Below are 12,547 nucleotides of genomic sequence, written 5' to 3'. Positions count from 1 at the left end.
GTCATCAATAGGTGAGATATGCCCCCTTTCTTTTTTTCTCTCTTTCTTGGGAACTCATCTCCTTCCTACTGGAAACAAGATCAAGCCAAATATCATCCTTCTGAGATGTGTAAAAATGTAGCCCTTCTTTAGTACTTGATGCTAATAAATTGACATCTCAAAAATATCCTGGCTAAGCTGCCAGATTGTGCAACACGATGGAACTAATACATAGGAAGAAGGGGCTCTGAAAAAACTTCAGGGACTACCACTTCTTGAACTGGGGGGATTGAATCGTACCGCTGTAAAATAAAAGTCTAGACAGGATGAAGCCAATTGGAAATTCTAAAACCTATACTGAGCAGAACTTAGCTATCAAAAGAACTGCCTGTTATGGGTATAATGAGAGATTACATATTTGGCTATCTGGTGATCATCTCCTGCCTTCTTAAAGGAAAAGAAAAATGAAGAAGAATTAAAAACAGCTCTTAGTTTTAAAGGAAACAGCATTAAATCCCAGAGGGTATAAGAAATAGATTCAACATGTAGCAGTCACTTATCTCAGGGTTTGGATATATAAAAATTTAATCACTTAAATTTAGGAGGGGAAGACGAGCAAGGCCCAAAAAACAAAAAAATCACTGATAGAAATAATAAAAGAAAAAATGGCATGAGAAAATATGGGTCGGAGTGTACCTAAAAACAAACAAAAAAAAAATGTGAAATCCACCAAGAGCCAGTTGTGTTTTTTAGTTTCCTATTTGCCATGACTAGAAGGGAATGACATTTGAAAATGGCTGAATAAAATTGCCCCTGCTCTGGACCCAGGCTCCGTTCTGGAGGACGGTAGGTAAACAATCCACAAGGGAAGTTTGTTCGTATTCCACAAACAGTAGCCCAAGACATAACCTCCAAGAAAACTCTTTGGACCCCAAACTTTAGCATGGATCCTCCAAGTGAAGGAAGGAAGGAGGTGACAGAGCACATTTGAGAAATCAGGAACACAAATGTGTCTGCCCTAGAGAAAAACCACCATGGAGAAGAAACTTCTAATGAAGAGAAAACTATTAAAAATGAAATCCCAGACCCTTGGAGTGGAGCAGCCATGGAAATGATCATCGCTGGTCTGGAGGGAAGAAGAGGCGAGGGGGCATCCTGGTATCACTCAATTCCTTTGACCCACACTCCATTCACCGAAGACTGTGTTTGATTCTTCCGGGGTTTAATAAGCCACCAGTGGAAACATTATAAGAAAGTTCCAAGGGTAACCCAGCAAGGGAGGCGGGGTGGTGTCACTAATGCAAAAAGTAAGTTCTTGAGCACTTCAGAATATACGTTATTCCTATTCTGTTTTTCCCCCCGATTTAAAAAAAAATCATGAGCACTCCTCTGTTTTTGATATTGCCCAGCCAGCAGAATTTCCGAATCTTGTATGTGATGTGGCTGCTGAACACAAACCTTTTGTGTATGTATGAAACAGAGCAAATTCTTTACTCTTTTCTTTCTGATAGGTTTAAAAAGTAAGAAGATACAGCAAAATGATAGATGGCTGTCATTTTGATGTTACCCACCTTAGATAAAATACAATGGAGTGTATTTTACATAATTTTGCGTGTGGTCTGTGTAGATACATATGTATATCTGTGTATACATATGTATATGTACACAGTCATTTCTTATGTATATTTTGTCACATAACGTTTTGGAATTAGCTTTCTATGGAAGTTCTCTCATAACGTGTATATCTTTCTTCTTGCAGTCTTTTCTTATGTTCTTTATGTGGCTGCCTATTCTTCATTCTCTTTTAATGGCTGTTGTCCTCCAGACTAATTTTCTGTAGTGTTTAATGCTTTGAGACATGTCAGGTTTTATTCTGTAAGAGACTTCTTTCCTTTATGAGATCGTGTGTTGTTTTGGACTCTGCCTTTCTCTTGTTTTGGTTTTGGTTTTTTGGGTTTTTTGTAATGCCTGCAACATTTTACTCTTCTTTGTTTTCTTCCTCCACTCTAGTTCTTTCTTTCCTTTCTTAAAAATCCTCCTCGCGTTGTTAAATAACTCACATATTGCTTCCCCATCCCCAGGGACACCGTTTTCTTTCTCTTTGTTTTCCTCCGTTAAAGTGGTTGAAATGTGAAGAGATGGGCCGTTTTTGTTCCCCTCTGATCTTGTTTCGTCCTGTTTTCTCTTGAAACTTTCTCTTTTACTAGTTCTTCACTCTTTTGTACATGTTTTCTCCGTCTCCTATTTTCACGTTCTCATCAATTGTCTCTCAACTATGCAAACACCAACATTATAGCTCCCAAACAGACCATTCGCTTAAAGATATATCTCTCTTTCAAAGTCACTAGTAATTTTTATCATTCGCGTACCCTCCCGGCTGCCAGGATATTCTGGCTTCCTGCCACTTCTCTTGATACTCCCTGTAGGGTTGGAACGAGAGAGAGGCAAAGCTTCCAAGGGACCAGCAGTCCTGTCCCCACTCCCCTGCTCCTCTCCTGACACCAAGACAGTCATCATCCCAAACCAGTGGTGCGTGCCCAAGACCACCCTGTGAGCCACCCATGTGAAATGTAGGGACCCGGGAAGGCTCAATTTGTTTTCCTGTCACAGAGTTCATTGTCATGGCAACCAGGGCTGCCTCTTGAGCTGCTGGAGCAGCCTCCATTTCCACTCAGAACTTGAGCCCTTTTATGGGACCTGTATCTTAAAAAAAATAATAATAATAATAAATAAAAGAACAAGAACTTGAGCCCTGGGAAGAAAGGGCTGGCCTTACCACCAGTGCCCACACTCCCAAACTCCGATGAGGGAGTCCCACTGTGGAAGCACCGTGTCCCCTGGGGACCTGAGAGGATCCTCCCAGACTGCGGTGGCAGGGACAGGAACAAGGATAGACTATTCCACTGTGCGCTGCTCCCCTGCAGATTCCAGGACCTCCACACCTCCGTTTTCTTCAGGATCTTGCTTGTTCTTCTCTGTCTCTTCTTCTCCCAGCTGGAGGTGTCCCAGCCTCCCTTCTCCTCCTCTTCTCTTCTCTTTTCTCTTCCCTCCTCTTCTCTGTGGCGGGTGCCTCAGGACCAGAACCACGGTCTGCGCCGTGCCTCTCCTGAGGAACCCCTCTAACACATTTGGTCTCTTCTCTCACTGCTCTGAAGACAAGTTTCCTTGCACACTTTGCATACTTTACTAACAGAGAATGCTGACTGCTGATACGATATTCTTCTGGTGTGAAAGTGGGTGTCTTTAATTAATTTTAATGACGGATTCTCAAAGGTACATCAGCAAAACAGTCTGATGAAAATGGGGAGGCTGCGTATGACCTACCAGGTAAAGTATTCCGTGACGCTCTCAAACTTTCTTACTATAGGATAACGTTTCTGGGAATGTTCCATGACCAAGCATGAAGTATGTCCAACACACACACACACACACACACACACACACTGAGAGTTGGCACGGGGTAGGGTGGGGGTGGACAGTGACTTAATAATGTGGAATCCAAGCCTTCTTTTGTCCTGTGGGCATAACGTTCCTAACTTTTAGAAGCTGAAATATTTGTAAGCCCTGGATGCTGAGTTTAAGTTCTCTTGATGTTGTAGAAAAAGCTACCAAAAACTAAAAAATTAAATTAAAAAAAAAAACAACTAGATCTTTGAGGGGATAGAATTTTACCAACTTCTTATGAGGTATCAGCTTGTGAGCTGTGTTTCCTTTTTATGGATGTAAGTTTCTGTTCTTCATGAATGTGAATGTATATGATCAGATTATGCTGATTATGCAGATTAGTGTCTCACAATAACGAACCAGCCGAGATAAAATAGAGAGATTATATAGACTATACAGGTCAATGTTTCTCATTCACAAAAACAGAACTTTCCTGTGTTTCTGAACTTTAATGTAGATAGATGGCTAGATATCATGATTACACCAATCATTATAAAACCAAATTGGAATAAAACTGCTGCAAAATTCTTGGGGACTGTTAACTATTATTCAGGATACTTTAATACTGAATAAGAGGTTTTTCAGAATTGGTATAATCTGACAGTTTATTCTTCCTATTGTTTATGTTAGCCGTTTGAGGCCATTTTTCATTGAAATATATGAAAAATGCTCACCCGGGTCGCGTTGAGTGCAGACCAAAGTCATAATCTCTCCAAATTTAGTTATGAGTAAAATACTAATTTGGAGTTGACTATAATACTTAGCATGATTTCTGTCACTAAAGACTGTTCCTCCTACCTTTCTTTCTCTTTTATGGACTTTAGCTGAGGACTGGATAGTTGCAAACACAGACCTGATCGACAAGACGAAGTTCACCATCACGGGCCTGCCCACGGATGCCAAGATCTTCGTGCGCGTGAAGGCTATTAACGCGGCGGGCGCCAGCGAGCCCAAGTACTACTCCCAGCCCATTGTCGTGAGGGAAGTCATTGGTAGGTGGCGAGGCTTTCAAGATTTAAGTTCTATTTTACACTGTTGGCTTTTTTTTTTTAACCCCTTTCTTTCTCAAAATCCCTTATTTTGTTGTAACTCCTTTGATATTTTATCAATGCTTTCTAGGAGTTAGAAATTAACAAAACAGCTCTCTTCAGGCAGAGTGGGAGGTCACCCTCCCCTGGTGTTTATAACTTGGTACTCTGAGGACCAGTTAGTTAACTTCACCAGGTTGCAGGAGCCGGCTCTGGCAGGGCTGCCTGTTCACACTGCAGTGTGTGCGTTAACACAGCGGTGCATAGGATCCCTGCCGCAGCAATGTGCCTCCAATGCATCTGCAAGGTCAAAGCCATCTTCCTAATAAGAGGGATATATTATTTGCCCCTTTCAATGTTTTGATATCTGCACTGATGGTATAAAAGTGAAAGTGAGTAAAACTGCTGGTGCCTTAGGATGAACCAGGTCGGTGCCACCAAACTGTGTTAGCCGTCCCCGTCTCCCTCGCCACCACGCACTCACGGTCAAAATTAAAGGACCAGTTTTGCCTTAGAGTGTTCTTGATGAAACATGAAAAATATTAATTTTATTAAATCTTGGTCCTTGAGTCCATTTTTTTCTCGACTTATGTGACCATGAAATGCAAAGTACGTACGAAGCACTTATCCTACACACCACAGTATGAGGGTGATCCCCAGGAAAGCACTATGTAACTGAGCTGCAGGTTGAACTGGTGACTTTGTTCACGAGAAGTTCCATTTTGACTTGAAAGGATGACTGAGTGACAAGCTGTGAAGTGAGACTTTTGACAGACATTTTCTAGAAAATGCACGGAGTAAGCCAGTTACTTCAAGAAAAACAATCCACAGTATTTGTTGTCAACTTGTCAATGAGAAAGTTTGAGCTTTCAAGCAAAAATTAGAATTTTGGAAAACTTGTATTCACCACCATGGACTTGACAGCTTTCCAATACTTAAAAGTTTTTCTGCAAATGACAAATACATGTTATAAAAAATCATGCATGGATAGAAGATACATTCAAAATTCAGGATAGAGCGATAGATTTTAATGTAACAGAGTATGGAAAAGGTCATTGAATTGGTTTCAGATTCCACATTGCAGTTAATCCTTAGGAAACTACAATTCATCATTTTAAGTATAGAATGAATGAGAAATATCTGTAATTGTCTGAAAAGTTTATATACCTCCACCTGTGTGAAGCCAGGTGTTCCTCATGTACTTCAACCAGTATGACATATTCCAACAGATTGAAGACAGAAACAAATACGATAATCCCACTGTCCTCTATTAAGTCAGACATTAAAGAGATTCAAAATATAAAATAATGCAACTCATCTCACCAAATTTTTGTTAATATAAAATATGGTTATTTTCATTAAAATGTTATTTATTATTTTTAAATGAATAAGTAAATGAATGTTTCAAAAATTTCTGTTTTAATTTTGAATATGGCAATAAATATATAAAAGCCCATGTAAACAAAAGCTTTTGTGGGTCCATGATAATTTTTAAGACTGTCATAGAATATTGAGACCAAAAAGTTTGAGAACCACAACTCCAAGGGAAAGAACATTAAACTGAGGACGTGGATGTCTGGCTTGTGGACCGTGTTTTGCCACAGACTTATGGTGTGACCTCCGGAAACCTTTTGCGAGTGAATCAGGGAATGGATATGAACAGGTGGGTGGATGGATAGATGGATGGATGGATAAAGGATGGATGGAAGAAAGCGTGAAGCATTTGCATTTTCTCATTAGATTCTGGAGACACCCTGCATAGGTTTAATCCTGTTTCCATCATTCATTAGCTATGCGACCTTGGACAAGAGACTTGATCTTTTTAAGCCTTAATTTCTTCATCTGCAAAACAGGGATAATAATAATATCACATCGAGAAGTTGTGAAAATTGAATAAATTTATCCATGTTACTTGCTTAAAGTTCTTGCCATATAATAAGCCCTCAATATATGCTAGCTTTTATTATTATTATGGTTTAATTTGATGTGGGACCTTATGGGGTCCTTGTGTATAAAGTTAGAGAATTCCCTTCCAACCGTAGCATTCAGTTATCATCATCATCATCCCCTAAAGCTTGCTGGGCACTTACTATTATCAGCCATTATTCTAAATGCTTTACATGGATGACTTGATTTAATGTTCGCAACAATTCTATGAATTAGAATTAGGTATGTTTCTATTAGCTCCATTTCACACAAGAGGAGAGTGAGACCAGATCTACTAAGTGTCTGAGATCTGAGACTCGAAGCCAGATCTTGGGCTCTGCCAGCCATTTTGGTTACCAGAGCACTGAGTCTGACTCCAGGTTCTAATCCTGGCTGTGTCACCTTGTCCAATCCTGGCAAGTTGCTTAACATCCTATGCTTCAGTTTCCTTATCATAAAGTAAAAACAGTACCCACCTCCTAAGGTGGTTCTGAGGTTTGAATTATGGATTTAAATAATGCATTTTGCCCAGTGTCTGTCACATACAAAGCACTTGAGTAATGAGACCTGCTTTATCCATGTGAGCCTGTGAGCCTTTGACTCCCTGCTCCTGATGGGTTTGCAGCAAAATATTCTGGTATCTCCACAGTGTTCAATGAATATTAATACACAACGGGCCAGGCTTTCCCCTTGTGTACTTCACCATAGTCACACAGGAACAAAGTGACTATGAAACTCCAACTGAATCACCTAAATAGCAAGTGCTAGGTGCTGAAACTTTTTTTCCCTAGTGAGAAAGAATGGACAGTGCTACTAGCTAACATGGTGCCTGTAGATCTTTTGTGGAATGTTTGCTGGTGAATATACTCGCTGTTAGAAACTATGAAAAATATACATAAGGCCCTGAGAAAATTTGGTGTTTTCCTACAAAGTTGCTTTCTGCCTATAACAGACAATAAAAATACAAAGTTGCAATAAAATCAAAGAGATCAGGGATAAATTTTGCTAAGTCAAACTGTTAAAACATCTCTGCTTGAAGAAAACATTTTGAACCAAAGTTACACTATATAATCTGTTAGTGGCACAGCTAGGATTTTATTGCAGAGACATGACCACACAGATATGATGTCATTATGCTTATGTCAAGCCATTTCTAGGTTACTATACTGACTGCAAAATTGTGCTATTTTACCCTCACTCAGAGGCTCCAAAGATTCGTATCCCGAGGCACCTGAAGCAAACCTATATCCGCAGAGTTGGAGAAGCAGTCAATCTGGTTATACCCTTCCAGGTAATAATTCAGGGGTCGCTTATTTTCTCTTTCCAGGGCCAGGCTGTTTAAGTAGAAGGAGGTGCTCTAGCATTTCAGTTTATCATGATTCAAGATTTCCTGAAAGGGAGAGTAGGTAAATAATGGAAGAGATTTGGGGGAATGGTTTTAAAATCTCTGGCTATAGAAGTAGAGAAATCTAGAAACTATTGTAGATTTTTTTTCTGCATGAGACAAATGAGATATAGTCTTGCCTGAAGCTCAGGAGCCACAGTGGGGCAAGGAAGAAACATCAAGAAGATACCAAATGAAGAAATGCTTAAAGGTTCTTTTGGTCCCATAAATCTGTAAAACTGATGATTTTAAGTGAAGCACTCAGGGTAACATTCAGGAAACTGATACATGCTTAGTTCCCATGATGACCCCAAACCAAAAAAATTCCTATAAGAAGGATAACTGAAATTTGAAATCATGATTTCACTAACTGAAATAAATGAACATTTTAAAACCATTGCTCCAGCAAAAGAATCTGTTGTTCACAAGATTAACTAGGCTTCACTTATAATGTAATCAGATCAGTTTTGATCTCACACACACACACACACACACACACACACACACACACACACCCTGTACCTCCCCAAGCCCTCGCCCCAGCTCCCTACTCATATGACTCCTGTTATGCATCTAGACAGAGCTGTTCGACTGAACTTTCTGCAATGATAGAAGTGTTCAAGTGTTCTATATATGTGCTGTCTGTCCAGTATGGTCACCACTGACCAAATGTGGCTATTGAGCACTTGAAATGTGTGACTAGGAACTAGTGAAACTGGATAAATAAATTTTTAATATTCTTTAATTTAAATTAATTTTAATTTAAATAGCCACATGCAGTTCATGGCTGCCATATCAGACAGCATGACCTTAGAATTAGAATTTATGTCTCTGTACACATTTGAATACTCATACACATACACATATGCACACACACACACATACCACTCTCTTCCTAGTGACTAAGCAGTCCCTGAGATGCCAGACCTATGAGTTCCGTGTTCTCATGCTCTTTTGTCTCCCAGACCCAGGGTTAGGCTGTGGGAGGAGAGAAGTGGGAAGAACCGTGCCAAGCCATTGCAAGGTGGCTTCTGCTTCACATACCTCTTGGCCTTCTTTCTGATTTCACGCATTGTACAAAGGCTGTCCAGAAAGTATCCAGCCATTGTTAATATAATAAATGTCTCTACTTTTTATATTACATGGCTGCATAGTTTTGGGACAGCCCTGTATATGTAGTACTCGTGCCTCTTCATAGGCTTGGGCCTGAGTGCAATGAAGATGGCCTGAATTAGCTGTCCCTTCAGGTTGGTTTTCATGGGAGCCTGGGTTTGAGCAGAGCTCTGTGTGTATGTGTATATCATGTTTGTATATGTACATAACCTCAGGAGTTCTCAAACATTCTCTCATTTGAGCCTCAGAAACACCCTGTGAGGCAGGAAGGGCAGATTTCCTTACCACCCTACTTGAGAAAGGAAGAAACTGACAGTCAGAGAAGTTAAGTGACTTACCTGAGGTAACTTGCCCAAAGTCACACAGCTATTAAGTGGTCAGAAACCAAATATAGATTCCAGGGCCCCAGAGTCCATGCTCTTAACCATTATGCTGTGCTGTGTGGGCTTTGGTGCCTAGGACGCCTGGCTGGGAGACATGGCTCCAGTGCTTACTTAGCTGCAAGGCCTCAGGCAAATCATTTAACTCTTCTGAGGATACTGATACTTATCTTGATGTGAAGAAATGAATGTCATGTACATAGGGTAAGACCTTGCACACAGAATGCAATCAACGGGCAGTAGCTTTACTGCTGTAATTGTTCACTACTGGACTAGCAGGGTGGTGTTTTGCAACCTTTCCTAGAATGACGTAAGCCATTGTTGTCCTTGTAATGTTGAAAAAACATCTTGAGACAATCTGACTTCCCTCCTGTACTTCTTCTGTCTTTCTTGTTAGGGAAAACCAAGACCGGAATTAATTTGGAAGAAGGATGGTGCAGAAATTGATAAGAATCAAATAAACATTCGCAACTCTGAGACTGATACAATCATATTTATCAGAAAAGCAGAGAGGAGCCACTCTGGGAAATATGACCTGGAAGTCAAAGTGGACAAATTCGTGGATACTGCATCGATTGACATTCAGATCGTTGGTAGGTTTTGGAGGAAAGAGCCAGAATGTTCTGTCAAAGCAGTATGGGGACTAATTGCCTTTGTTGTTAAGGCAAGAGTAGGAATTTTTCGTATTTTGTATTTTGTATTTTTTTTTTTTTTTTTGAGACAGAGTCTTGCTCTTTTGCCCGGGCTAGAGTGCCATGGCATCAGCCTACCTCACAGCAACCTCAAACTCCTGGGCTTAAGCAATCCTTCTGCCTCAGCTTCTCAAGTAGCTGGGACTACAGGCATGTGCTACCATGCCTGGCTAATTTTTTCTCTATATATTTTTAGCTGTCCAAATCATTTCTTTCTGTTTTTAGTACAGATGGGGTCTCGCTCTTGCTCAGGCTGGTCTCGAACTCCTGACCTCGAGCAATCCTCCTGCCTCAGCCTCCCAGAGTGCTAGGATTACAGGTGTGAGCCACTGCGCTCTGCCAAGAGTAGGAATTTTTGTTAGGCTGGCTCTACATGAAATTCTTTTTCAGATTCATTTTTTAAAAAATAGATAAATTTGTAAGATTTGTTAGCATTTCAAAATAAACTTTCACTGACTAAAAGGACTAATCATGGGAGATTTGGGCATATATGTTCAAGAAAAGCAATACATGTACTTTCTAGTGAAATTCATATGTATTGCTTTACATTCCAGCTCTCTTTTATTCTTAGTTTCTCAACTCCCTAATGATAAGACTATTGCCCATGTTAGATTCTTGCATTTAAAAAGCACTGTAGATTCTAGGTACATGTTTCTTACTACACCTGAAATTCGCTAATAATAAAGTTTGAATAGAGAATGAAGAATTTTTATTAAATGTAAGGAAGAGGTACCTAAACAAAGTTAAACACTAAATTGGTTGTTCCTAGAGGGCTAGTTAGATACTTAGCTGCCCAAAGAATAAAAAAGGTTACTTCTTGCTTCTGCCCAGAGTTACGGGGACAGAGAGAGGATCCTTTATGAGTGGAGCCCTCTTGCTTGAATTGTTCTATAATATTTGCAATGTCAAGAAATAAACTTAAGAGCAGGGCTAGGAGAAAACTTGTTTCCAATGATCTTTATTATTTGTAAAACCTGAAACTTGAAGTTCTCTAACCGAAGGGGCAACTTCCTGTGGCAAGCCTCCCCTTGGGTGAAAGGTCATTCCCTTTAAACTGAGCACTCTTCTCCCATTGGCTAAACCTTTTTGATTTTGGTTAAGTTGAAGGGAGTGCTGAGGCTATTCTGTGCCCTTGGATCTGGCCTGGCTCCATTCTAATGGAAGGTACAGGGTCTCAGAAGCCCCTATGGGAGAGTCTAGAAGAGCGTTGCCTCCAGTAACACAGGGAAGGACATTTAAAAATATCCTCATGTACCAAGGTATAGATTGGGAAGGAAAGTGACCTCATAGTGACGCCATGAATTCATCCGACAGACCGTCCGGGTCCACCTGAACTTGTGAAGATTGAGGATGTCTGGGGAGAGAATGTTGCTCTGACATGGATACCACCAAAGGATGATGGAAATGCCACCATCACAGGGTACACCATCCAGAAGGCTGACAAGAAGAGCATGGTAAGGTCTGCCTTTCCTGGTTCAGCAGCAGCAAAATCACATTTCTTCAGAGGTAAAGGGAGCAGCATGAGGCCCTCCTTGGTGAGGAGTCCTCAGGGCAGTGGACAAGTGACATGGCAAAGTGGAAAGGGCACGGCCTATGGAGCCACAGAGTTGGACTTGGATCCCAGCAATGCCACCTAAGACCACATATACCTGGACAGCCACTTGACTTCTTTGATCTCCATCTTTCTAATCTATAAAATAAGGGCACAAACACCTACCATACTTGGTTATTATAAAGTTAAAATGGCATAAAGCAGCTAGTGCAATGCTCAATAGAATTCAACAAATTCATTCATTCGATAAATATTTACTCACTCTAGATTCTGACTCAGATTTATACCAATGCCGCTCTTTCTCCTTGTGCAATGAAAGTTGGATAGGATAGACTTATGTCTAAAAAAAGGAAGACAGACACCAGTTAAAAAAGAAAGATTCTAAAGGGTTACAGCATGTGCAAAGGTCCTGAGGAGGAAAAGAACTTAATGTATTCAAGAAGCAACCTAGTTAGAGTATGAATTATTATAGCCTGTATTTTATAGATGAGGAAACTGAGGCTCAGAGAGGATAAATGACTTGCTGGGGATCACCAGCCTTTAAATGCCAAAGTTTGAACAGAACCCATTCACTGCTCTCCTACCTGTAAGTGGATAAATGAATGAATGAACACAGTGAAAAATGAAAAGCCATTTTTCATCCTCATAGGAAGAGTAAAACATACTGAATGATATGATAGGAGGCCTTTAGACATTTACACTAGTAGATCTCAGTAAGAACTTATCCCATGAAGTTACATTCAATTCATAGAAGAAGGAGAGAGGGTTAGGAAGGGCAGTCTATAAGTAACAGGAAGGCATTTCAAGCCACTTTTTCCCATAAACTATTTCTAGCACATCTTTTTGTTTTCCTGGGTGGTTGCTACATGACAAAATAAGATTTGGCATTTAAAGCTGCCATCCCCAACTCCTGGGCCTTGGACCAGTACTGGCCTGTTAGGAACTGAGCCGCACAGCAGGAGGGTGGGCAGCCAGCGAGCAAGTGAAGCTTCATCTGTCTTTATAGCTGCTCCCCATCACTCGCATCACTGCCTGAGCTCCGCCTCCTG

The 12,547-nt window shown here is 40.5% G+C and overlaps 1 protein-coding gene across 2 annotated transcripts in view; it reads left to right on the top strand.

The window, feature by feature from the left end:
- The window catches only part of MYBPC1 (myosin binding protein C1), a 79,227-nt gene that overhangs the window by 57,642 nt on the left and 9,038 nt on the right, over nucleotides 1-12,547 (top strand). Inside the window, exons 19-23 of one of the 2 annotated variants that reach the window (XM_045553126.1) lie at nucleotides 3,253-3,306; nucleotides 4,248-4,415; nucleotides 7,580-7,668; nucleotides 9,652-9,847; nucleotides 11,261-11,400. In XM_045553126.1, the coding sequence (XP_045409082.1) occupies nucleotides 3,253-3,306; nucleotides 4,248-4,415; nucleotides 7,580-7,668; nucleotides 9,652-9,847; nucleotides 11,261-11,400 (647 nt within the window). The remainder of the gene's footprint in view (nucleotides 1-3,252; nucleotides 3,307-4,247; nucleotides 4,416-7,579; nucleotides 7,669-9,651; nucleotides 9,848-11,260; nucleotides 11,401-12,547) is intronic. The other variant, XM_045553125.1, reaches the window with a different exon arrangement.

This window comes from Lemur catta, chromosome 6 (genome assembly GCF_020740605.2).
Source record: "Lemur catta isolate mLemCat1 chromosome 6, mLemCat1.pri, whole genome shotgun sequence".
NCBI lineage: Eukaryota > Metazoa > Chordata > Mammalia > Primates > Lemuridae > Lemur > Lemur catta.
Note: the sequence above shows the minus strand (reverse complement) of the source record. Positions and strands in the feature narration are given on the sequence as shown.